At 42.0% G+C, this 22,991-nt stretch overlaps 2 protein-coding genes and 1 long non-coding RNA gene across 3 annotated transcripts; 1 reads left to right on the top strand and 2 right to left on the bottom strand.

Annotated features, from left to right (window-relative positions):
- Positions 1 to 1,300: 1,300 nt before the first annotated feature.
- On the top strand, positions 1,301 to 9,605 carry chmp7 (charged multivesicular body protein 7). The gene is made up of 10 exons (XM_086032019.1): positions 1,301 to 1,897; positions 3,204 to 3,375; positions 4,997 to 5,182; positions 5,263 to 5,396; positions 6,202 to 6,250; positions 6,347 to 6,466; positions 6,542 to 6,640; positions 6,727 to 6,784; positions 8,754 to 8,952; positions 9,036 to 9,605. Exons 1-9 carry the CDS (start codon positions 1,635 to 1,637, stop codon positions 8,942 to 8,944), a joined length of 1,272 nt encoding a protein of 423 aa, XP_085888145.1. The 5' UTR covers positions 1,301 to 1,634; the 3' UTR covers positions 8,945 to 8,952; positions 9,036 to 9,605.
- Positions 8,713 to 10,514, bottom strand: LOC147147709 (uncharacterized). The gene is made up of 3 exons (XR_015086975.1): positions 10,111 to 10,514; positions 9,028 to 9,125; positions 8,713 to 8,911 (listed from the first exon to the last, which is right to left on the bottom strand). It is a non-coding gene; the product is annotated as an uncharacterized LOC147147709 (long non-coding RNA).
- Positions 10,515 to 11,197: 683 nt separating this feature from the next.
- Positions 11,198 to 20,895, bottom strand: ccdc92 (coiled-coil domain containing 92). The gene is made up of 4 exons (XM_086032026.1): positions 20,475 to 20,895; positions 16,427 to 16,564; positions 16,007 to 16,048; positions 11,198 to 13,632 (listed from the first exon to the last, which is right to left on the bottom strand). Exons 2-4 carry the CDS (start codon positions 16,560 to 16,562, stop codon positions 12,824 to 12,826), a joined length of 987 nt encoding a protein of 328 aa, XP_085888152.1. The 5' UTR covers positions 16,563 to 16,564; positions 20,475 to 20,895; the 3' UTR covers positions 11,198 to 12,823.
- Positions 20,896 to 22,991: the final 2,096 nt, after the last annotated feature.

Below are 22,991 nucleotides of genomic sequence, written 5' to 3'. Positions count from 1 at the left end.
CTGCTTCAGTCCTGGGTTTCAGCATTTGCACGGTGAACTAGTCCTTTCCCTTAATCGTTTACTTCAAGCTTCACCATAGTTTGAGGAAATTCATTAGTCAGTGAACCATGTCATTTAATTTTTTGCACAAGCTATTTGTTTGTAAAATTAATATAAAATAATTAATAAAACATAGCAGTAATCATTTTTCCCTGTGCCAGTTTAGTTATCCTTGTTGATTTTGCACAGCAAGGAGTAATGCTGAAATAGCTCAGATGGGAGAGTATTGGACCAAATATCTCAAGGTTTCTGGTTCAATCCCGGGTATTGGCAATTGCATGGTTAGCTAGTCCTTTCCCTTAATGGCTTACTTCAAACTTCACCAGTGTTTCCAGCAATTCATTAGTCAGTTCATAATGAAAAATGTAATTTCAATGGATTCACAATCTATTTGTTTCCAAAATTAATATACAAAAAATTAGTTTTTCCCTCTGCCCATTTTTTTTTATCCTTGTTGATTTTGCACAGCAAAGGGCTGTCCCCAAATACCTCAGATGGGAGCGCATTAGGCTGAAGATCTGAAGGTCCCTTGTTCAATCCCAGATTCAGGTATTTGTACACTTAACTAGTCCTTTCCCTTCATCACTTACTTTTCGAGCATTTGCGGCAATTCATCATTCAGTTGACGAATCTCATAAGTTGCACCCGCTATATGTTTGTAAAATTTATATAAAATAATGAAAAATAATATATAGTACTGGTTTTCCCTTTGCCAGTTTTGTTACCCTTGTTGACTTTGTACAGAAAAGAGCAATGCCGAAATAGCTCAGATGGTAGAGCGTTAGACTGAAGATCTGAAGGCCCCGGGTTTCGGCATTCACACAGTTAACTTGTCCTTTGCCCTAGCGGTTTACTTCAAACTTCACCAGTGTTTGTGGCAGATCAATGACAGCAGAGAATATTAGGATTACTTTTTATTGACATAATATTCAATTTAACAGATTTCAGGACAACAGTTATATGATGGGCGGCACGGTGGTCGACTGGTTAGCACGTCCGCCTCACAGTTCAGAGGTCGTGGGTTCGATCCTGGCTCCGGCCTTCCTGTGTGGAGTTTGCATGTTCTCCCTGTGCCTGCGTGAGTTTTCTCCGGGTACTCCGGTTTCCTCCCGCATTCCAAAAACATAGTAAATTGGTTGGACACTCTAAATTGCCCCTAGATGCGAATGTTTGTCTCTGTGTGCCCTGCGATTGGCTGGCAACCAATTCAGGCTACTACTTGAAGACAGCTGGGATAGGCTCCAGCACGCCCGTGACCCTTGTGAGGATAAGCGGTATAGATAATGGATGGATGGATGGGTTTTGTGACGCGCTTCAATGGTGTGACGTTTTTTGTAGTTGCCGTCTCCATGAAATGACGTAGATTGGTCCCTCTCGCGCTTCTGTTGTTCCCGTTGTCTCCTCGATTGGGTTTCTGGTGGAAATCACTCAGACGTAACAGTTAAAGGAACGAAGAGGTTTCGAATAAATAAATACAATTTGCAGCTACGACGTCCACTTCCGGAATCTCCTGCTTTAACCGGAAGTGCTGCGTCAAACTACCGCTGTCATAAAATGCGCTAGCACTTAGTACCTGAACATTTTGGGCATCAAACATGTCAAGCGCCGTCGAAACGACACTACCTTCCGAATGGGACGACGACGGACGGATGAATTTTCTATTCTCCGACTTCAAGGAGAACCGCGACGTAAACACGATGGACTGGGACAGTAAAATGGACTTCTGGACGGCTCTGGTCGTCCAAAGCTGCAAGGATCGCCGTTCTGTGTCTGTCAATTTGCAGGACCTCAACAAAACCTTCAGGAGGAAAGAAAAATCACCTCTGGGCTTGTCGACTGTTATCCAGTCCATGTCTAGGTAAATAGTGTACTGTACGTTCCAGTTTATGAAATTTGAGGGGAGGTGGGGGTCAATATTTGTAAATATTTGCACGTTCGCTATGCTAATATGGGTAATCTCTGCATACTCCGGTTCCCTCTCACCAAATAAACATGCTTGTTGGATTAATTAAAGAACGTAAATTGACCCTAGATGGCTGTTTGGCTATATGTGCCTTGTGCCTCTTGCCCAAAGTCAGCTGGGACAGGCTACAATCGATTCTAATCTAATGCACCTTTATCCAGAACCTTTTTTTTTGGCCTGTGTGCCAGTCTGCTAGAGTTCAGTGAAGTCAGTATACAGTTGCATACAGTACTAGTCTAAACAGTGCATCTCCAAAGTATTCACAGTGCGTCACTTTTTCCACAGTTTGTTATATTAGTGTCCCAAGAAAGTAATAACGAATAAAAAGAAAATCCTGAAAATTATACACACAACAGAGTTGTGGGCGGAAATTATTGCTAATTTGTTTCAAAATAAACACAACTATGAAATAATATGTGGAAGTAATTTCCTCCGTTTTGGAATAAAGCGTTTTTTGTTACATAACAAAACGTGGAAAAAGTGAATCCTTCGGGACAATATACAGTACTGTAAATACTCTAGGTAGGTCATTTTAGGTGTGCCTGTGCCACTTTCTTTGTCAGTTTGACATGTGGACAGTTTCAATTTCAATTTAATGGACTAATAAGAGGGAGTGGTCGTCCGGTAGTGTTTTTACGATTCGATGCCATAATAAGGACTTGACAAAAAAAACAACTAGCAAAAATAGCTTGTTCGAGAGACGTGTACATATATCACAAGATGAGAGCTCATTCCAGTAAACAACAACCAGAGGTATGAATAGGTGGACATGACGCTCCTTTGGAGCTGGATTTGCATGCATGCGGCGATGCTTAGTTAATGTACATGCTTTCCATTGCTATTTCTGGGACTGTCACCCCTGCCAACATGGCCGCCATGTATGTCCACTCATTGTCTTTGATGGTAAAATTTCCCCTGCCAACATGGCCACCACGTCGACGCGTCTGTTAGTCTGCTGTAGTCTGCATATCTGTGACAACACCAGCTCAGCCCAGAAATACATGTACCAGTCTCTGTCTGTTTTTTGCACCACAGTGCTGGTAAACAACAGCGGGCAATTCTGAGCTAACAGAGACTTTGACAACTACTGAACAAAGGAGTGTTTTTTTGGGATGTGGGAGTGGACGCGACACTATTTCCTGTCCGTTGGTTCTGTCCGTTAAATTGAGGTTCAACTGTATTTCTCTTTCACCTCGTCCAGATGTGGGAAGCTTCAAAGGGAGTCTGAGTTTGCCGCTCATGTTGATTGCGGCTGGCTGTCGTGGGGTGTTGGCCTCCTGCTGGTGAAGCCTCTCAAATGGACGCTATCCTCTTTGCTGGGAGGAAGCCGAATACCTTTGGAGGAGTCTTTTGTTGTCATCGAACTGGTGAAGGTGTGTTGCTCAGCATCCATTTACGTGCACCTGAATCAGATTGGAAGACCCTGACAATAAACTTATTTATGGAGGAAGCTCCAAAGTTGAATGTCTCAAATGTTGTCTAATTAGGCATTTGAGCCGTCATTTTCAGAACAAAACTTGATAATTCCAACAATGCGCATGTGTGATGTTATTCTATATTTCAGCAAATCTTGCAAGATTTCAGCTCAAGCCAGGTTTACATGGATCCATAACCAAACGGAATGAAAATGCTCTATACAAACACCTCAATTGGCATAAAAAGGCCGAATCCGAATGGAATTTCATTCGGATTCACAGAAGTGGTACATTCTTTTTGCCAATCTGAATGAGTAAACAGTAAACACTTCAATCGGAATAGCCAGGCTGCGGCCTGTCTGCGCATGCTCTTTTTTGACGTAAATGCGTAGGGACATTGTCTTATGCGCACTTTTAAATACTGTACTGGTAACTTGTTTTTATCAAGATGCTGCTGTAAAGTGAGAATGTGTAGAATGTTTTCATTTTTCAAACTTCACTCATTCTGAAAACCCACTATTAAGTTCAGTAATTGCACATTTTTTTTAATATAATCATAGGTGAAGTCATCTGTACTTATATTACGTACGGGCGCGCCTCCTCTACAGAAGGCTGCCATGTCTCACCGCCATCTGTCTGCTACGGGTACCCGAAGGAGACTAACTTAGCGAACATAATTCCTCAACATGATGACGAGAGCATGTGTAACAAATACGATGCATTTACTTCGTCACTTGAAGGAATACTAGAAGTCGTTCGTGATAACATTTTGCCTGTACCTCTGCTGAAGAAATTGGTGGGAGGCTTGCGACGTGTGGTCTCTCTGAGGCACCGTATTGCACGTGCTTAAAAAATGCACGTACTTCAAGCTTAGGTCATTCCATTCTATTAGTTCACCACCAGATGGCCCTAAATTGCACACATTGAACCTTTAATGAAAGTGTTAAAACAATCGTGAATACTGTACTAAATAGATAAATCATGTGATGTTTACATCGATCTCCGCATGTCACATAGCTGTAACACAGCTGATCTGATTAAGAGGGTGGAGCACGTAAACGGCGGATCAGAAAGGATCACGTCACATGTAAACAGGTGACCAGAGAGCTTCATTCGGAATTATTTCAATCAGAATAACAAAAAAGTCCCATGTAAACCCTGCTACCGTGAACATCGAAATGATTAACTCCATTGAGTGTGTTTTGTCATAACTGTGGTAGTTTAATTGTTTTTGCAGAGACACGTCACCCAATTTACATGCTAAACAAATGAATGTGTAGACAAAATGTGAAATATTACATAAAATCCCTTACCACAAAATCAAAATCCTGTTTGTGATTACATAATTTTTAGTAATGGTCATCCAGTGTCTCTGAAACGATTGTGTTCAACTTTGAAAATTATGCTATATTTAGCTGAATAGTAATACACCATTCAAAACATTTCTGTTTAACCGTAGCATAGCTCCTGTACAATTTTGTGTGCCAGTTGATTGACCACAAACAAACAGATGAGGCCGGCATCTTTTTCTCCACTTCTGCTGTTTTGTGGTAACTCCAAGCTTTATTGTTCTTTCCAGGAGAAAGCAGCTGAAGTTCTGAGGATTTACCAAAGCAGTGAATTTGCCAGTCGCTCTGTCATGTCATTTCAAGAGCTGTCGACACTCTCCTCCCGCGTGTGTGCCGATGAAAGTACCCTGTGCATGGCACTTCTGCAGCTGCAGAGGGACAAACAAGTGGCGGTCTCCTTGCATGAGGGGGAAAAGGTAAACTACATACTCCACAAACAACCTCTCATTCTTCCTTACCCCTACCTAATTTTTCTTTTTTTTTTTTTTTTTAACAGATTGTTAAATTTTGCCAGCCTGGGCAGAGTCGCGTCTCCTCTGTCAGTGAAGTTGATATCGGAATCTACCAGCTGCAGTGTAGTGCGAAACTGCTGGAGGAGCGCCTGGAGAAACTAGGCGTGGAGGCTGATAAGTACGTCAACTACTATAATTGCTACAAGGGCTCGAGCATCCCTTATTGTTGTTTCACAATTCAAAACAGATACCTGGTGTTTTAATAAAAGGTCTCTGACATGCTTCCGTCAAAAATACCCAATGTGATGCAGCCCAATCCAAATGAATCGCAGAGCACTTTTAAAACAACACAGTTGACCAATGGGCTGTACACAGCAGTGAGGTTAAAACACAGCAATGACAATTATAAATCAATAATATGGAATCAGAAAAAAAGTACAATAAAAGGCAACGTCTTCGGCTGTGTTAAAAGCCAAAGAGAAAATGTGCATTTTAAGACGGGGACAGGAACTGCACCGGCCTGTCTAATGCTGAGCTCAGACTGCATGACTTTTTTGTCACTCACGACGGACACGCTAGGTTCTGCAGGAACAACAAGCATGACAAGCTGACCTTGGCATAAGGTTCCGAGGCAGCTCACTTCTACACTTTTGGGACAGTAACTGAAAAGCCCGTTTGAGGTTTAAAACGACACATCGTGAAAGCAAGATTGACGATGATATCGATAATGATATATATCGCCCACCTCCTCTGGATAAGCAAAGATGCATCGTTTGCATTATCAGACACGATATGTGAAGTCGTATAATTTCCCTGCTGATTTCTTTCTAGGGATTGCTCAAATGTTCTGTGATGTATTCACCTGTAATCTAGTTCTCATGTCTTTGTTTGACTTGCTGCTTGGTCACAGCCACCCACAGAGCATTCACACACAATTGCTGAGGACAATTATTTTAGAGCTGCTTTATATTACTCGTGATCAGGTGCAGAGAGGAAGCAAGACTTCTACTTCGAGAGGGGAAAAAAACACAGGTGAATGCTTAAGATGCTCCAAAACATGATCCAAGGCAACAACGAACAAACCAAATTCACTACATTCAGTGTTCCTATTTATTGTCTCTTCACCAGGCACTGAGGTGTTTGAGAGGCCGGAAACGGGTGGAAAAGAGAGCAGACAACCTGTTTGGACAGCTCGAGTCCATTCAAAGCATCCTGGATCGCATAGCCCAGTCACAGACTGATAAAATGGTTTGGCTGTTGGAAAATATAAATAGGCTGAAAATCAACGATGAGGTTGCAATGCTGAGTGTGTGTTTCGTCAAGGTTCTACAAGCGTACCAAGCGGGAATGGCCAGCCTCAGACTCTCTCTCAAGGATGTGACGGTGGAAGGTGCTGAAAGCCTTCTTGATCAAATCCAGGAGGCAAGTTCATTTGAAAGCTATTATTGCATGTCTTTGATTCCGTTTGACACTTGGCCTTCTAAACGAAGCTTCTGTCATTGAATCAGTTATGTGACAAACAAGATGAGGTGAACCAAGCCATATCCGGAGCAGTGATCGGTGCAGGTACGTCAAAGTTGTTTTCCTCATAACAAAAACGCGGCTCCTGTACTGTGGTTTCTCAACTCGCGGCCAGGGGTGGTTTTATACTCAACTGCAAAGAGTATTAGAAGAAGGAGCTGTCTTATTTGCGGCTTGTCCCAATGTCCTTAATTCATATTTTTCAAAATGAAGAGCTTAATTATGCTTACAAATGATATGAATGTACTGTTGCTTGCATCCCTCGTAATAACGCTTCTTAGTAACGTGGTTTCAGACTAAAAGACCAACTTGAGATGCTCGTCTAATATTTCACCATAGAAGGCGGGCTCCTCAGTTTATGACCAAGTTCCATTCACGTTGTTTGTGTCAATGCTCAAACACATGGAAAATTAGAGGGAATATTGGGATTATCACAAAACCTCAGGCTTATGCTAGAAAGAAAATAAATGTCAGGAAAAGCCTACTAGAATATCTATTCGGCGTTAATCATTGGCACTTTAAAGGGCAGATGAGTTTGAATATGCTTGGTTAATTTTGAACACAGCCACATCCTCAGTTATAAGAGGGTGTGCACTAGGAATAGACCGATATGCTTTTTTCAGGGCTGATACCGATTATTAGTAGTCAAGGCGTCCGATAACCGATATTTGAAGCCGATATTTATTTGTAGAAAAAAGGGGTAAAATGGTGTCAAATTTATGAAAAATAAAAACCCCAACACTTTGACTTAATTTAAATGCCTTTAAGTCCATGTCTATTAAAAAACTTTAGTGATTTACTAGATGTTAAAGCTTTTCTAGATCTTAAAAAATAGACAACTTTGTTTTAAGTCTCACATAAAAGTGCAGGGAGCTAGCTCCCAGGCTCAGCTGCATGTCTTATAGTTCAATGAAAACAAACATCTCCTTACAATAAATGTTTTTCTAAAAATCCACTATAACTGAAATGTTTATCTTTCACACAGCTCTGTTTTAAAGTTCAAAAACATAAAAGAGAATCCTCAATGCAGCTACTAGCCAGAAAAATAAGCATGTTTCCAATACCGGACTTTCACATGCAGTACTTTGCCGTCAATTTTTGCACCATGTACAGCACTTGGAGCGGTGGTTGTTTTAAAGTGCTCTATAAATAAAGTTGAGTTTAGCTTTTCATGACATGGCTTACACACAGATACGCACACACTGGCACTTACTCACGTCTTACTTTTATCACCATTTCCCGATATTATCACCAGCTTCTCTCAGGAGCCATGTCATTCACAAAGCAAATTTAACTGTTGTGACATTGAGGGAGTGGTTAGCTTGAGCCGCAAGGCAGCTTACTCTGGCGAGCAGAACCGCCCTTGTGTTTATATGACATAGAAGGGCTCATAGTGAGTTATAGAAAACTGACATTTACTAAAATTTCGGTGAAGTCTATTGCATTACCTTGAACTACTAACTCGCCGACTCCCGTCGTGTATGTGCCTGGCTCGTCCAGGAGACACAGAGAGAGAGAGCAGGGAGCACACACGCAGCTTTACGCTGACTGGCTGTTACGCACTGCACAAGGAACCAATCAGAGGGTGCTTTGGGCGGGCCAATCTGCCAATGCAGGCAGGGCCAGTGGTGCAGCAAACAGAGAGAGAGAAGCACACTGCAGCAAGCACGAATAAAGCAGTTTTTAATTTATTGGCCTTAAAATGAAAAAAAAATGCAGATGCCGATAATCGCCAAATATCGGCCCCGATAATCAGCCCGGCCGATAATCTAGTGCGCACACTTACACAACCACACTGTTCTAGGTTATTTCGCAAAAAGATTGTAATTTCTTTCAACATTATCAGTGAAAAAGGTTTTGAAATGATTTATATTGGTCTTAATAAAGCTGAAACTTGGCATCTTGAACAGGGGTGTGTAGACTATAGTTCAGCGTGACTGAAAAAACGTTGTAAAAAATTAAGCAGGCCACTGTTTGAGGATGGATGGTATTTTATTCGTATTTGTTTTTGTAGATGATGATGAGTTGGAAGAAGAACTGAAATCGCTGTTGGATGAGTCCAACACGATTCCCGATGTTCCAAGTGAGCCTCTGCCAAGCATCCCGGGCGATGACCTGCTGGATTTACTGCCCGCCATCCCTCACACGGACCTGAATATTAGCACCAAGCAGCTGGAAGAAGAACTCAAGCAGCTGACTCTCTAAAGTTCCAGGTCGGCTGTCATTTTCCATTATTTTTAATGGAATTATTACCACACATCTAAAAATGATGCAAGGTGTTTTCTTACCCATGCAGGACTGCTGCAGCACAAGAAAAGGAGCTTTTTGCATTGCGAAGGCAAACAACGTGACCTGGAATTCTTACTATGTAAATGTGAGCTGTTGGCTGGAAGCAGAAGAGAAAATCTAAAGTTGTTACAAAGTAAATACAAAAAAAAGTATACGTAAAAAAAAGTATATCGGCACTTTAATTAATTCAGTCCCAATTCTAAATGCCTTTGCTGTGGATGCATGCCAAAGAAGAAAAGAAGAAACATGCTTTTCTCTCATCTGGATGTGAAGCTTGTGTGAAGTCAACATTAGTGTTTCTGAAATACTGCATTGTCTTTGGTATGCCACCACTGGGAATGCTTTTAATTTAGAATGACTTCGACAAAGAAAAACAGTTTGTCCGTGAGTGTATGGTTGTATTAAAATGATGTATTGGTTTTTATGTCTTAATCTTGTTTGCCAAATGTTTCATATCAAACCACACGTCTCACTTGAGTGTACTCATCAAGACCGAGACGTGGGTTTTAGTCAATATTTTTTTGGGCAAATAAAATGTATTTTATTCACACTGCAAATAAAATGTATTTTATTCATATTGGTGTATTTTTGTGAGCTTTATGACAATGTTGTTGAGCGTTGGTGGTGGATGTATAATCTGCACTCATTCTTTGCCCTCTGTACTTATTAATACAGTATTTAGGGTTTACACGTCTTTTCAACTATGACCACCAGGGGTCATTGGTGTGCACTGCACCAAGTTATTTATTTGACTCGACGTTGAACTTCGATCTCCAATGAAAATACACATTTAATGCAACTATAGATTAAAAAGGAGAATGTTTACACTGATTTGCGGTATTAAATACTGTTTTCATTGTTGTCTATTATTTAACTATTGACATTTAGATCATACATGTTCACCAATCCGAACCATTGTAAAGAATTGTTTACAAGTATGCCTCATAGTCGTTCCAATCTAAAATTTAATTCTAAACTCAACTCTGGCCCTTAAGTGAATTTGCGTTTTTCAAGCCATGCGTTCAAGTTTAGTGATTACTCTTACTCGCCTAAAGGTTTAAATGGATGCTTGGTACACATGCCTTGCAATTGTCGAGCTTACTGTCCAAAGTGAAGACTTGACCACTTCGATAAAAAAAAAGTCAGTCCTCACTGTCAAACACGGTGGTAGCAGCGTCGTGGTCTGGGGCTGCTTTTCTTCAGCACGGACAGAGAAGATGGTCAAAACTGATGGGAAGATGAATGGATGAATCCTGATGAAGTCTGCAAAAGATCTGAGACTGGGACCAAGGTTTAGCTTCCAACAAGACAATGATCCTAAATATAAAGCAGGTGTTGAAATGGCCAAGTCAAAAGTCCAGGCCTGAATCTAATTGAGAATCTGTGGACATATTTGAAAACTGCTGTTCACAAACACTCTTCATCTCATCTTCCTGAGCTGGAGCAGCTTTGCAAGGAATAATGCATGGGCAAAAATGTCAGTCGCTAGATGTGCAACACAATAGAGACGTACCCCAAAAGACTTGCAGCTGTAATCACAGCAAAAGGTGCTTCTATAAAGTATTAACTTAGAGGGGTGAATCATTTTGTTTGCCCCACTTTACATAGTTTTTTATTTCTTAAAAAAAAAAAAAAAAAAAAAAAAAGGTACAAATATTGTATAAACTTAGTTCCACTTCACGATTGTGTCCCACTTGGTGTTGATTCTTTCCAAAACATTCCAATTTTATATCTTTGTTTGAAGCCTGAATGTGGCAAGAAGTCAAAAAGTTCAAATACTTTCAAAATCAACTCTAAATGCAAATAGTGGATGTTAATTAGCACACACGTTTGTTATCAATGCTGTTTTGGACATGACCTCATGATACACACCAAACTTTATGTATGTCCATGATGAAGCGCTTTGGCGAAACCAAACACAATAAGCTCACACGCAAGTTAGCAAGACACGCATCGACTATGTTTGGTGGTCTTATTTTTTAACTTGAGAACTTCCTTCTTCACCATTCCCCTCCGTATGCCAAAACACCTTTTGATTCATATACGCGCACGTCTGCTGCGCTACAGTACATCTGCGGGTGAATGATAAGTAACATTCCGTCCGTTTTTGACATAAACCAATGAAGCTTCTGAGCCTGGAACATGCATGCCGACACCTACACAACCAAGTAGGCAACCAAAAAAAGCTTTATTGTGTAGATTTATACTATTCTTCAAGGGTACGTGTTATGTGAAAAGCAGGATATAAAGTGACAATTACCATCTGAGGTGTTGTTGTATTCTCTAATAAACACTAAAAAAAAAAAAAAATCCTTACAAATGTACAGCCTTTATATCCAAGTATATCACAAAATTCTATTACAGCAGTGCTTTTCCAAATGCCCTTTTTATCACAAATAACACAGAGATAATGGAGATGTTTCCGTCCGTATTCTTCTCCTCAAAGACATGATTTCTAGCCCACGTTAAATTGAAGCGTAAATACATGTGCAGTTAACCAGTTCACCTTGATTATGCAACCTACAGTATGAGAAGTGTACTGACATTACGAGGGTGTGAAAGACATTCAGAGAGTATTAGTTGAATCAGTGCCGTTGTCCTTATCGGCTTCAGACTTCCGGTTAGATCGCTCGTCGTGACTTCCAGAGACAACTGGTCGCCAGAACTACGCTACGCAGTGTGTGCGTCGTTGCACCAAGCAGGCACTGATGCAGATATTTGGCTGAGGATGTGTTGATTGCACCACACAGAACAGAATGATGCGTGTATAATACAACACTGGGTAGGGTTGTAAAGAAGAAACATTTGGCATGCTTTGCGGTACAGTCGTCCTTTCCCAATGTGCATGAAGAAACGCCTGTTGATCCGTTGCGTCATTTTCATTTTACGGTACAGTGTTTTGCGTATAAAGCAGGCTACACAGTGCTCGGGCTCCCCTCTGACCCCCGTGTATCTTATCATATAGACGCACTACTCACAAAAACTTTGGCATATTGGGCTTTCGGGCAAAATGTCACCATGAAGCTAAAATGGACTATCACCTTTCCGGGCGAACTTTGAATGGCGCTTTTTCTGCACAACTCGCTGTTCACTAACAAGGAACTGAATGACAACATTGACAACAGGTGTTCGGTCCACGAATCAACCAGCAAAATCGAGCAATTTCCTGTTTCAATGAGAATGGGTATTTAAATACGCTGAGATGACCTAATAATTGATCAGCAGTGCCTTGGCATTATCGTGACGATGTTCTGAGAGGGAAGTGGCCACTGAGCTTAGTGTGTCAGTGTCATCAACTGGTCGCAGCAGAGATAAAGAGAGACTGGAAGAGTAACCGGAAGGCATAGAAGTGGGAGTCATTGGACAGCTGTTGGGAATTTTGCCTATGCTAGAGAACAGCAAGTTATGAAAAAAAACATACAACTTTTAAGTGTGACATTTTTAGAGGTCAAATTGGGTTTACACAGTGAGAGTTAACATTACGAAACTGACATCCAAAGGGTTTGCGATTGCCTAAAGATGCCACAAGGCCACAAATCACTTTGTCCTTACGAAATGAAAAACAGTTCAAAATAGTTGCTTGTCACCAAAGCATTACTTATGTATTAGTTATGACTTTGGGCCTAGAAACAGTGAATTGGTGACTTTCAGCCATTGAGAGGATGTGTTTTTGGACAACGCCGATCCGTGAACATGAGCGGGTTCACCCTAGTTCGTTTTAGGTGCGGTAAAGCCGAATGTCGGTAACATTTTGTGAGTAGTGGACGTATGCATTCATGCGCTTGTGCCACGGCTTTAAACTGTCCTGTCGGCCCCAGAACGCTTCCGCACAACCTTCTCTTCTTTCACCTGGTCCACCACTAGAGTCTCCAGCTCCGCCTGGGGCGGGGCCAAGGGAGGGGTCCCGTGGGGGATGCGGTGCGCCACGCCCACGTGAGCCCTGTACTGGCGGTCCCGGGCCGGGCTGTTACGGGGGCTGGCCGTAGCCCCCGCGGGGGCGACGGGAGGGCGTTCCGAGGCGATAGGCGGGAGAACGGCGGGTCGTTCTCGTACCACCTGCAGATCCGGAGACTCTCTCCCCGCCTGCAGGAAGGGCGTCGGGTCGGGCATAGCGTCCACCGGCTCTCGCAGGACCACCCGCTTGCCGTCCGCGCCCAGCCGGTATACCTCAGTCATCTCGGGGTGAAGGGGTTGAGAGAGGCTCTTCCTCATACGGCGGCGCGGGGTTTCGGGTTGCCTGTCTTTGGGCGGGGGAGGCGTGGGCTTGAACGAGGTGACCGGGCTGACGTTGGGGCTCGCCTCCGAGGAGCTCCCCGCCAGAAGTTTCTTCTTGGTGGCGTGAAGCTGCGACGTGAGGTAAGCGATGGTGCTGGCTCGCTGCTCCAACTCTCCGGACAGAACGGCCAGCTTGTGGCTCTTCATCTTCAGCTCCTCCAGGTACTTCTTCTCCCGCTCCTTGATCGTGTTTTCCAGCACGAAGATCATGGCGTTCTTCTGCTCCAGGTCCCTGAGCAGCTCCGTGTTCTCCTCCTCCTTCTTCTTCAGCTCTGCCTCCAGCTCCTCGCACCTCCTTTGCAGCTCTCGGCATCGCACCTCGCCGCTGTCTGCGCGAGCCACAACAAGCAGTTTAGGACGAGGACGCAAACAAGGCAACGGTGGCACTTTGCTCTGTTTTCAACCAACGCTATCGTACGTATCGCTGACGTCGGGCGGAACACTCGTACCCGTCTCCAAAATGGTCGCTTTTCAGGAGACCCCCAAAACGGCATGCTTGTTCAACCGTTAACATTGCATCGTTAAAGAGCGCAGGACATTTTCAACACTTTAGAATGGTCAGTAATCTGTAAAAATAACACCTGCACATACTAAGCGTATAAGTCTGTGAAAAAATATAAAAATGGACTAAATTGTGACAAAGGGGGTTCTGGGTAATTACAGGGTAATCCAGTACACACTCTAAATCAGATGTGAGCAAAGTATGGCCGCTCCGATTCATTTCAGCCCACCAAGCATTTCTGTTATCAACAGTCAAGTAACATTTGTTTTTATTTGCTAGTCCAAATGTATTTTCAAAACTAATTTTCAGTTGACTCATCTCATTTTATTTAGCGTAAATAATGACGTAAAAATATTAGTGAAATGTTTTCATACACAGTACAGTACAGTTAACTTTTTTGTATTTTAAAAAAATGGTTAAATTATGATTAATTATAATGAAATAAAAACGTTGAATTTTTATTATTTTAGCATTAAAATAAACAATTCTACATATTTTTTTACATTATATAGTATATGTATATTTTAGGTGCCTTGAGTACCATGCAGGTAGAAAAACCTTATGCAAGGGAAAGTCCATTCACATATATAGTGTATATACATAAAATATTTATCAATACAGTAAGGATTTTTCTTTATTTACCTCATCTACGAATAGGCTGTTTCACAAGGCATCAAACTCAAAGCCCGGGGGGCAGATCCAGCCCTCCACTACAATTTATTCGGCCCCTGAAAGCAATTCATGTACATCCGCTTCATGTTTCTTACTAAAATCTGGACCAAAATTGCAATTTGTCTTCACTTTTAAGAACCCTGAGAAGTATTTCTTTTGTTCCCAACCCCCATTCTAAAATCAATTAAACACTTGTTAAAAATATAATTTGACTTCTGATTTCAATGCTAGTCCATCTATTTGTTGTGCAGGTAATAATATGATGAGTTGATCGAACATGAATATAGTTTGAGTAATAACAACCCTCTGAGGGGATCCATGACTACAATGTGGCCTGTGCCAAAAAATGAGTTTGAAACTCTTGCCCTGGCTGATCTTTCTATTTTCTCCAAAAACAGCATCCTTACTTCCTTAGCATCCATTCCGAGGGCTATTTTACAGCAAAACAATTTTTTTAAATAATAGGATCGAGCACTCGTGAAAATAAACTTTTTTCCCCTCTAAATATTATGATCAAGAAATTACAACTTGTGTTTCTTTGCGACCAGTTAGAGAAGAGCGCCTTCTCATTTGGTTTGTTGGGACTTTTTAACCATGTGAAAAAAACCAACTGGGGGCATTTTTAAGATGACGAGCACATCATGATGCAAACCTCGATTAAGATAACAAGTGAGTATATAGTTGCATGGAGACTAGTGCTGTGTGCACTCCTGCTCCTCTCTCACGCTCGCATTACACCAAGGACCTCGCTCTCTGATGACCTTTGTTGCTTTTCAACACGGCTACGCCCCAGACACACAGCGATGTATCAAATATATATATAACGATGTATCAAATATATATATATATATATACATACATATATATACATACATATATTGTTTGTTCCAGATTTTCAAGGTGAAAATAGTATATTGGAATGATGACATGTTTAGTCCATGTTTTGACGTAGCTGTAGTATGTTTTCAGGCATTGTGATGCTGAGCAAGCCGTGTATTAGGGCTGTGACACAGATTCTCATTTCCCGCACTCCAAACTCTGATGGCCCACATTGACACGATAGTGCCTCTCTCTCACCCTCTCACGAGTGAGCGTCTTATGATGTGCTACAAATCTGCCTACATTATAAAGCCAACAACATACTGTATGAGGCCGTACACAAATATATCGCTTAAAAGAACCAGAGCTGCATTAAGCCTGCCTTGAGCTTCCCTTGCTGTTAAACAACTGGCCTGTTAGCCAGTATCAAGTCACATGGTGTCACGGCCATGGCAACGTGGGGGTTGGGCACTTGGCAATGAGCAGACAGATCTAATCAACAATGAGAAGTCCAACAACGCAATGATTCAGAGCTCGCTGCCTGCATGTTTCTAATCCCATGTTGTGCACTTTCACCGTTTTACAATTTTGATCAAAAACAAACAAACCAAAAAAAGAACATGATCAGATTCAAAGCAGTACCTTTCAAGTGATAAGATTTCATAAAGACGGAAATGGAGGAACGCACTTAGTAACGGGAGTTTGTTTACCTGAAGGATCGGAGCTTCGCACAGTCAGCTCATATGTCAGGTCTGTGAAAAATACAAGAGGGTGATCACAGTCACATTTCAACTAGCAGCAGCTGTCCTTATTACGCAAGTCACTCTCGCGAATTACAATACAGCCGCTCAGGTCGCACAAATTTTGAGAAAGATATGCTTCGTAAACAGTTCAAACAAGTGTGTCATGGCAGCAAAAGGTTAACTCGGGCCATGTTTTGCTTTTTACGCCTTTTTTTGAGGCCAAAAGGGACCGCGTTAACCAAAAGGTGTTTAGCAAATAGAGAGATGGATAGACGTAAGAATAAAGAGGTTCCAGTGGGTATACTGTACTATTTGCCCTTGCGTCCATCTGCGGATGCAGCAGATGCCCCCTTGAGTGTCCCCTCGGTGACAGAGCGGGAGAGTCACCTGTGCATTGCTGCTGTAATCGTCGGACCTCTGCGTGCAGCCCCTTCAGTGTGTTGGCGTGGTCCTGCTGAAGGAACAGCAGGTTTTTCTGTGCGCTCTGCAGCTGATTCTCCAGCGTAACGTTGGCCGACGCCATGGCTGATTACACACACGTACACAAAGAAAAAGAAGGGAAAAGAAGGTATCACATCAACAAGGGTCATTTTATTTGCATGAAAAAGACGTTTCACAGCCATCGGCCTTCGTTGGCTATAATCTGACTATTCCTTTCCAAGCCATCTGCAATGGAAGCAAAAATAGAAATGAGACAACCTAGCAAATGAAATGACCCAGGGAAGTATGGACTCATTTTCAATGGCCATCACTAGGGACAAACAATTAGGGTGGGCATTTGATTTGACTTTTTCAGGAACGTCAGTGATGCTTGAATTCTTACTTTTTAAGCATTATTTTTCATGGGATGGGAGAATCTCTTTTGAGCCTCCTATGCAGAGATTTCACAAAACAGCTGTGGGCATAAACAGGCCATGTAAAAGGGGCCTTGAATGTTCGGAGCAAAATAGTGCCGCGTGGGAGAGTGGCCATGATGTGTACGAAACTCATCTCTTCCCATAGCTGACATAATCCCGCCCTTCTTAAATTGCTCTCCTAGTTCAGTTCACTCTATTTTCTCAAAATTGCTTCATGATGCAGTGAATCACAACCAATACCACCAAAATTTTAATTGAATATCATGTGCATCCCTGCAACAAAACACAGACAAAAATTTAAAAAAGCCTCCGTGAGAAGGAGACCGACACCCCTTTCTACCCTATTTGACCCTCCTAACACCCAAGAAACAATCACTCTGTCCTCACAATTTCACCCTCAAGTATCGATTGAAGCCTCTACAACAACGCACCTATTTTCTCATATGATCAGTAGAGGGGATCCTCGGTTTGCGATGGAATTACATCAGAGTTCATATTGGTATGAAACGCATGCCTAGTCCGTGAATGCAAGATGATCAAATGAAAAAGAGCAAGTACGACGGTAAGCGAGTATGTCTTCTTATGCTGCATGATGACATGATGACGACATCACTGTTCATTACATGGCGTTTGTAACCTGGAAACATCAAATGTCAACCCTCTGTCCCCCGCCAAGTAAGACGGTCATACCACCTCTCAGATCTCAGACGTAAACTCCCATTAAAGTCCCACAAAGAAAGTCACAACTGGGACATAATAAAAAGGGTTGACAATTTCAAAGTCAGGTGTTGGACAAGTCGATACAATATATCATAATGCTGATCCAGCACCATTAAAAGTTTGTCCAGCTCTATTTGGAGTAAATGAGCAGGCGCCAAGGTCCATTTGGCGCGGAGGTGGCATGCATTCTCAACAGGGCAATAAACTCTCAGCTAATCTGACAGCATGCATACTTTCTCATCGATCTCCTCTTGCAAAGTTAAAAAGAAGGCAGCATTGTTCCCGTGAACTTGATTTGTTGTGACAATGTTATCATCCATCCATCCATACGGTCGCAGAGTACATACAAACAACCACTCAGAGTCACATTCGCAACTATGAACCATTCAGAGTCCTTAATTAACATGCACGTTTTTGGAACGGGGGAGGAGATTTGAATTCTGGACCTCTCCATGGTTCTTCCCCATCTTGTATATTTCATTATTCACTGTTGTGACTACTTTTTTTGCCTGCCCAGGTACAGCAACTAAACCTGGTACAAGGCATCTCCTCTTCTTCTGTGACAAATGTATTTTGTATATTGTGCCTTTTAAAGAAAGTGAAGCGAAACAAATTAAAGTAACATTTGGAGCACATTGATCTAACAAGTACCGGCCTCCTGAGAGTGACGCATGAATCTCCAAGTCCACATCTGATATGTGCTTCCCAGACAGCCTTGCACTCTCTGACATTACACTACTATACTATAAATAATATAGATCAAAGCACAACCTTGCCTGGACACACGCCTTTGACTGTGTAGCTTACGAGGGAAGAATTGGGATAAGCTTCCAAACACAGACAGCAAAAATGCATTTGCATTGGTGAGCCATAAAGGCTGAGGAGGTGATCCATTATTGATGAGTAATGCTGAGTCCTTCCAGTAAAGCATAGCTCTCATCCCAGCCCTTTCCTAGAATAGCTCACATTGCTTCCCGTGTTTTGGCTAAGGCCTGACCTCAGTCGTCACTAACACGAGTCATGCCATCACATCAAGGTGACTCGAGTTGGAGAATCGTGGCGGACAGGACAGTGACCACATGCAGTGTACGCCTGCACATTGTGGGATGTGGCTCTCAGCGTGGCACTAAAAGCAAAAATAGATAGTAGAGTGCGAGTTTACCAACCCCATCTAATCAGTATAATAATATAGCGATAGCATGCATTCAAGTAAAAGCAATGGAAATTGCTCTGTTCCAAAACCTACTTCTCTTGAATGTTCCAGATACGTCATTAATAATCAATGAACTGCAGCAGCATGAAACATTAGCCACGAGCTAACAACCTCAGCACGGCACTCCTACATAGTCAGACATGGTGCTCAGGCAGGATACATTAGGTACCCCTCTTCGAGCTCATGAGATACATGCTTTGAATTGATTTGCATCATCTGAGGCATTTCTACTATTGTGATGCCAAAACACTTGGAAAAGCTCCGCGTGAAGCAGTGCATTTCCACTTCAAATGATAACCACTAGTATATTTGTACAGACAGCAGATGTGCTCCATGTACTCACACTCAGTACTTAAGTGGAAGTACAGGTAATTGTGTGGAATAAAAAAACTCATAAAAGAACAAAAAATGATTTAACCCCTTCAGTAAACGTGAATAAGTACAGACTCTGGAATGTACTTATATGTCACAATAGGCAGTTTAAAAATGAGTATATTATATTATATAATTATAGATTTTTTTTCTCACAGTGTGACTTATATGAAACATCCATTTTAATAACTTGGGGCGATGGCTGTCCACAGGTTTCCTGCTGTTCTTGTGTTTTTAACTTTGTGTCATTAACAGTGAAGGCTGAAATCATTTAGGAGCCAATTTTGACAAAGTAAGGCATAGAAAGTACAGTACAAATATATTTGAACGTCAAAGGGTCGTCAGAAAAATTAACAATCAAGTAACGTAAAGTATATCTGAAAAAGTACAGTACCTCGTTTCTTCTCCCACTGTTAGGCGCAACATTTCATTCATTTTTGATCATTTTGTGACCGTGCAAGTGTACCTAATGAATGTGTATGCACGTGTGTGGGATGCTGCATACTTCGCATTGCACTTCCACTTTCAGCACCTGCATTGCGGACAGCACCCGAAGCCACGCACAAAGTGACGTTGCAGCCTGGCAGCACACATCAACCGGGCCACGCCGTACGTAGTTTTGCCAAGGTCCAAAGCGACCGCACGAGCATCTTTATCGGTACCAATCCAAAAACGCTCAAGTCGCATGTGTAGTAAACAAAAGGCCGTGCCGAGCGGCACAGCTTAACCTACATTTGCAAGAGATCGCTTCCTGTTTGTTTATCAGGACACCAGCGCCGCCTTAAAACGAAGCAGCTTCTACACATTGTCTCCATTCAAAAGGGTAAAAAGCTGCGTTCTGATCATGTCTACGACGACTAGCTATTGCTGACAAGGAAACGGGTGCACGGTGGTTTGTGCATTGTGGACGATTATGTGGCGACGAGCCCCACAGTAACCATGAACATTGAGGACACATATTCTACCAATATCGTTCATTCACTGATGAAGGGCATTTCTAAGACTTATAAATAAAAAGCTTTACGCATTGCACGCATCAGGGTTGGCAAAGTGCTTGGAAGAATGCGGAACTTATACGCTCGAGTGTGCATGGTTCATTTCAACACAAGACGAAGGCGATAACGACAGTCGTTGAATGAAACAGGGCGTCCACAGAATGGGAAGTTACCGTGTGACGCTTTTTTGGTGAGGATGTTAGCTTAGCCGACTAGCTAACGACATAATATAACACACCCCTCGCCTCCGTTACATATGACGTCGTGTGCTTTCTTACCTTGCGGCTAAAACGAAACCCAGCCGTGGACAATTTGACCAAAGACGGGTAAATCGTCGCGAAACAAGACAAGCCACAGCGGCTTAAAGACGTTGCGCCTCGCCGAGCATGTCCCTGATGCTGCGAAGGGCGAGAGCGGAGGGCGGCTGTGTCCGTCTGGCCGTCTGGATCAGGTTCCTATCATGTCCCTAAGCGACAGCACTAAATAAAGTGTTGCATCATGGGAAACCAGGAGAGACCATCTCAGCTAAAGATATTTGGTGGACATTTGCCATGATCTTATTGACCAAAAAACGACAACACCAGCACTATAAGCAAGCAACTCGTAGAAATGTACACATGGCAAATGACAATTATATTTAACCTGATGTTGTGAGGCGCTTACGGTTTGCACTGGTCAGCGTCATTGCCATAACAACAGACTGTCACATGTTTAAAAGTGAAGATAGTCCCCCATCTAGTGGCAGAATTTGGATTTTGTAGGTAAAGTAAGTGGGAGGGGTCCCTCTGACGTTTACTTCATTACGTAAGGCGTGTTTTAATGTCAAGGTTACGTTTCTTTATTTGCCAAATATGTGACATCCATCCATAGCGCACCATATACTGTATAACTAAACTCAACATTTTAAAATACACTTTGAAATGATATAAAATGGTAAATATTTCATTAAATAGTGTAGCAAATGGGGCAATCTGAACTCCAGCCGTCCCGTGTGGAGTTTGCATGAAGGTATCACGGATTCCTCCGGCATTCCAAAATGTTTGGTTCATTGAAGACTGTAAGGACTCAAACTCAATTTATGTGGGGGCCGCTGGAGATTAGTCCATGGGTCTGGGCTACATCAAGCAGGCTATTCCACAGAAAAAGGGGGTTCAAGTATTCAAAAAAGTACAACTAAACCAATCTTTGTTGATAAGATTTCAGGATATTAGTGGTTCTTCAGAAGGTGAACACGATAGGTGACCCGGTCTCTCTCATCTCCTTGCACTTGGCATACTCCGGCCTCCTCAGCAGATTTCTTGAGCACCGCAATTTACTCTGTGCGTTCGAGACATTCAGATGTGCCCTTGTGCGCAACAAAATCTTTTCGTCTCCTGTTTGAGAAATGGTCTGTTCTCGTCGTCGACCTTTCTCTTCACGGCAGGTTATGAAAAACTGGGACTGGGTGACAGGATATCTTATACTTATACTGTTTCCTGCAAAAACAACCCAGAAAGTTGGGTCAAATTGACACAAGTAGTGGATCGGTCCATTTTTGACCCAAAATTGTGTCATTTTCAACCCAACTGTTTTTAGAGTGTGCAGGCAGATAGACAGGAGGGAGGCAGGCAGGCAGGCAGACAGGCAGACAGACAGACAGAGAGACAGACAGAGAGACAGACAGACAGACAGACAGATAGATAGATAGATAGATAGATAGATAGATAGATAGATAGATAGATAGATAGATAGATAGATAGATAGATAGATAGATAGATAGATAGATAGATAGTTATGCTGATGGACAGACTTAAAAAAAACCTGAAACCAGAGATCCATTATTGATCATATAGAAAGAAACACACAGGCAATTATTGTCTAATTGCCGAAATATGTTTTTGGGAGGACGGTTGGATTTCTTCCTGCTGAAGCATTAGTTTGTGATAGCTTCTGTCTTGTTTTAGTGTTTCTGGCGTGTTGCCTGCCTCCAATCTACCTCAGTTATTCGTCAGGCTGTCAATGATTTACATCCTTGACAGCCTAAAGAATAAATGAGGTGGAGAACACATGCTTTCTCAACAACAACCATTCTTTCCCAGCAATTTGTTTAACCTTCTGACTGCTAGCTATCAACTTGAGTTGGTCGAGTTGATGTTCGGTGTCAAACTGAAAATAATCACTTTCACGAGATGACAATAGCATTGTCAGGGGAAGTCCAAACTCGGAAAGCGCATTTAGATAAAAACAAAACCATTGGCTGTCTCAAGAAAGTTTTCATTTCATCATTATTATTATTTTTTACTTACAGCATTTGCACAACATTAATTTAAGACACTCTGTGGTAGTATTACGTCGTTTCAGAGTTACAATGAAACATTTCGGATTTGATATACTGTATCATGTGTTCCGATGCTTCCTTCCTTCCTTAGTAATATGCATGCAAAGTGCATGTGTATTGTTGATTTTGTTGTGGTTGATATCAAGAGCCTGCAGACAGTGACAATTGTGAGTGAGTCTAAATCCTGGTGTCAATCATTATCTTCTACTGTACTTTGTATCTCAACCAAACTATCACATTTGGTAGTCTAGCTATTGAATATTTGTCTTAAATAAGATATATTCTGCTTATGAGTCTTTACAAGCTGTAATTCTGTATGGTCTTCATTTTTAATAACAAGGAGTTAATGAAAGTTAAAAATGTCAGCCATTTTTTGCAATTAAATAGTGCACCTTGGTTAGTTTGTGTATGTTACCAAATGACAATGCTTATGCAGGTGAACATTTGGAGCAAGGTTATAGAAAACTAACAAAATAAC

The sequence above is a fragment of the Filicampus tigris genome, chromosome 5, assembly GCF_054856515.1.
Source record: "Filicampus tigris isolate MCC_2025a chromosome 5, RoL_Ftig_1.0, whole genome shotgun sequence".
Classification (NCBI taxonomy): Eukaryota; Metazoa; Chordata; class Actinopteri; order Syngnathiformes; family Syngnathidae; genus Filicampus; species Filicampus tigris.
This window is presented reverse-complemented; position numbering and strand designations above follow the sequence as displayed.

Excerpts from the sequence above, each read along its gene's own strand:
- chmp7 (XM_086032019.1), top strand. The coding sequence starts at position 1,635 with ATGTCAAGCGCCGTCGAAACGACACTACCTTCCGAATGGGACGACGAC. Across the intron at positions 6,251-6,346 it reads GAGAGGGGAAAAAAACACAG|GCACTGAGGTGTTTGAGAGG; the intron begins GTGAATGCTTAA and ends TCTCTTCACCAG. Across the intron at positions 6,467-6,541 it reads AGTCACAGACTGATAAAATG|GTTCTACAAGCGTACCAAGC; the intron begins GTTTGGCTGTTG and ends TGTTTCGTCAAG.
- ccdc92 (XM_086032026.1), bottom strand. The coding sequence starts at position 16,562 with ATGGCGTCGGCCAACGTTACGCTGGAGAATCAGCTGCAGAGCGCACAG. Across the intron at positions 16,049-16,426 it reads ATTACAGCAGCAATGCACAG|ACCTGACATATGAGCTGACT; the intron begins GTGACTCTCCCG and ends TATTTTTCACAG. Across the intron at positions 13,633-16,006 it reads GCGAAGCTCCGATCCTTCAG|ACAGCGGCGAGGTGCGATGC; the intron begins GTAAACAAACTC and ends TGGCTCGCGCAG.